Source organism: Poecilia formosa, unplaced genomic scaffold (assembly GCF_000485575.1).
Source record: "Poecilia formosa unplaced genomic scaffold, Poecilia_formosa-5.1.2 Scaffold566, whole genome shotgun sequence".
NCBI classification, from domain to species: Eukaryota; Metazoa; Chordata; class Actinopteri; order Cyprinodontiformes; family Poeciliidae; genus Poecilia; species Poecilia formosa.
In genome coordinates, this window is record NW_006800505.1 from 273,006 (window position 1) to 274,758 (window position 1,753).

Sequence of the window (1,753 nt, forward strand, 5' to 3'; positions counted from 1 at the left end):
CATTAGAGAAGCTCTCATGTTCCCCTTGCACAGCTATGTGGAGGATTTATCCCTGGATCAGGATGACATTGATGGCATTCAGTACCTCTACGGTGTGCGGACAACTCAGTACTCTTTCACGATAAATCTCGTCAACTACACAAAAACTTTGCCTTAACCAAGAACATTCCTATATTTTGCAGGAAATAAAACAGGCCCTGGTCCTACTCGCAACGGCACAAAAAGACCTAATCTGACTAGATCATCTGTCGTGACAATGTCACCCATTGTAGATCCCACCAAAGACCCCTGCAAGATGCTCAAGTTTGACGCCATCACTGTGATTCAGAGATATTTGCATTTCTTTAAAGATGGGTAAGCAAATAGCTAGTTCTACTTATGTTCTAGAAACATAACCTGATGACGTGCTAATCTTGCATTTCTGGTTAATAGGCAATTCTGGAAGGTATCAAACAAGACAGATGGAGGTCGAACGGGACCATTTTCCATTTCTCAGAGTTGGCCAGCTCTACCTGCTGTCATTGACTCTGCCTTTGAGGATGTTCAGACCAAAAAAATATACTTCTTTTCAGGTAAGGAGTGTTCTTTCAAGAGCTTATCAGAGCACTGAAATGTTAGACAAAGAGTTTTAATCATATTTTATTGTTACATTAGGAAGAAGGTTCTGGGTGTACACAGGAAGCAGTGTGCTAGGTCCCCACAGTATTGAGAAGCTTGGTTTGCCCCCAAGTGTGCAGAAGGTGGAGGGAGCGCTGTATAGAGGGAAGAGCAAAGTGCTTCTCTTCAGTGGAGAAAACTTTTGGAGGTGAGTAGAAATTGCCCCCCTTTTTAAGACAAAACATCTGTAAATTATCCCATCTTGTTAAAGGACATACAGTCGATCTCAATCTATCTCTGATCCCTACAGGTTTAATCTCAAGACCCAAATGATTGACAAAGGATACCCCAAATATACAGAGGCCAGCTTTGGAGGTGTCCCTAATGATGCTCATGATGTGTTCCAGCAAAAAGGTAAACATGCCTTCTACAACAAAGCTCGGGAACCCAAATGCACAAACGTCAACAAAACATGGCATACATTGTGGTGGTTGTAACATCAACGTTTCCCTTTTAGGCAACATTTACTTCTGCAGAGATCTTTTCTACTGGCGCCTGAATTCTGGCAGGCAGGTGGACCACACCGGCAATGTGAAGTATGATCTTCTGAAATGCCCAAAATAATCAAGAAATAACAACTGAGATACATGCACAGATGGGCAGTGAGGCTGGAGCAACCAAATGTTTCTTTGTGCAGGTGTCTGAAAGAATGTGATGCAGTGTTTGTGCATCATGCCTTTTGTATGATGTATTTGATTTATGCAACGTGAACGACTAACTTCTGTTGAATTTGGTTGATTATTACTCATTCAGCATTGGACTGAATGCAAGTCAAAGGCCCAGAAGGCAAGCAACCATTGTTTGCACTCATTCTAACATGCTGTGAACTGATGACCGTAGTGGCCTGTAATTTGAGACCCATACAAGTAAATTCAACACATGCTTTCTGGGTAAAACTCCGGATTTGCCGATGAAATTTCATGTCTGACTGATTCAGATCTTTGTCAGTATTCAAATCATTTTTTTTGGTATTCATAACAACATCTAATATTATTATTTTATGTCATGAGCCTGTTTGTTTGGTGTGGTTTTATGTGTTTTTCTGAAAGTGGTTTCAAAGCCATAAACTGCACTGGAAGACATTCTGTGTCTACTT

The 1,753-nt window shown here is 41.1% G+C and overlaps 1 protein-coding gene across 1 annotated transcript in view; it reads left to right on the top strand.

Moving 5' to 3' along the window:
• LOC103129678 (matrix metalloproteinase-9-like) overlaps window positions 1-1,232 on the top strand; it is a 10,856-nt gene extending 9,624 nt beyond the window's left edge. Inside the window, exon 13 of the mRNA XM_016665318.1 lies at window positions 1,115-1,232. Within this exon, the coding sequence (XP_016520804.1) occupies window positions 1,115-1,221 (107 nt within the window). The 3' untranslated portion in view covers window positions 1,222-1,232. The remainder of the gene's footprint in view (window positions 1-1,114) is intronic.
• Window positions 1,233-1,753: the final 521 nt, after the last annotated feature.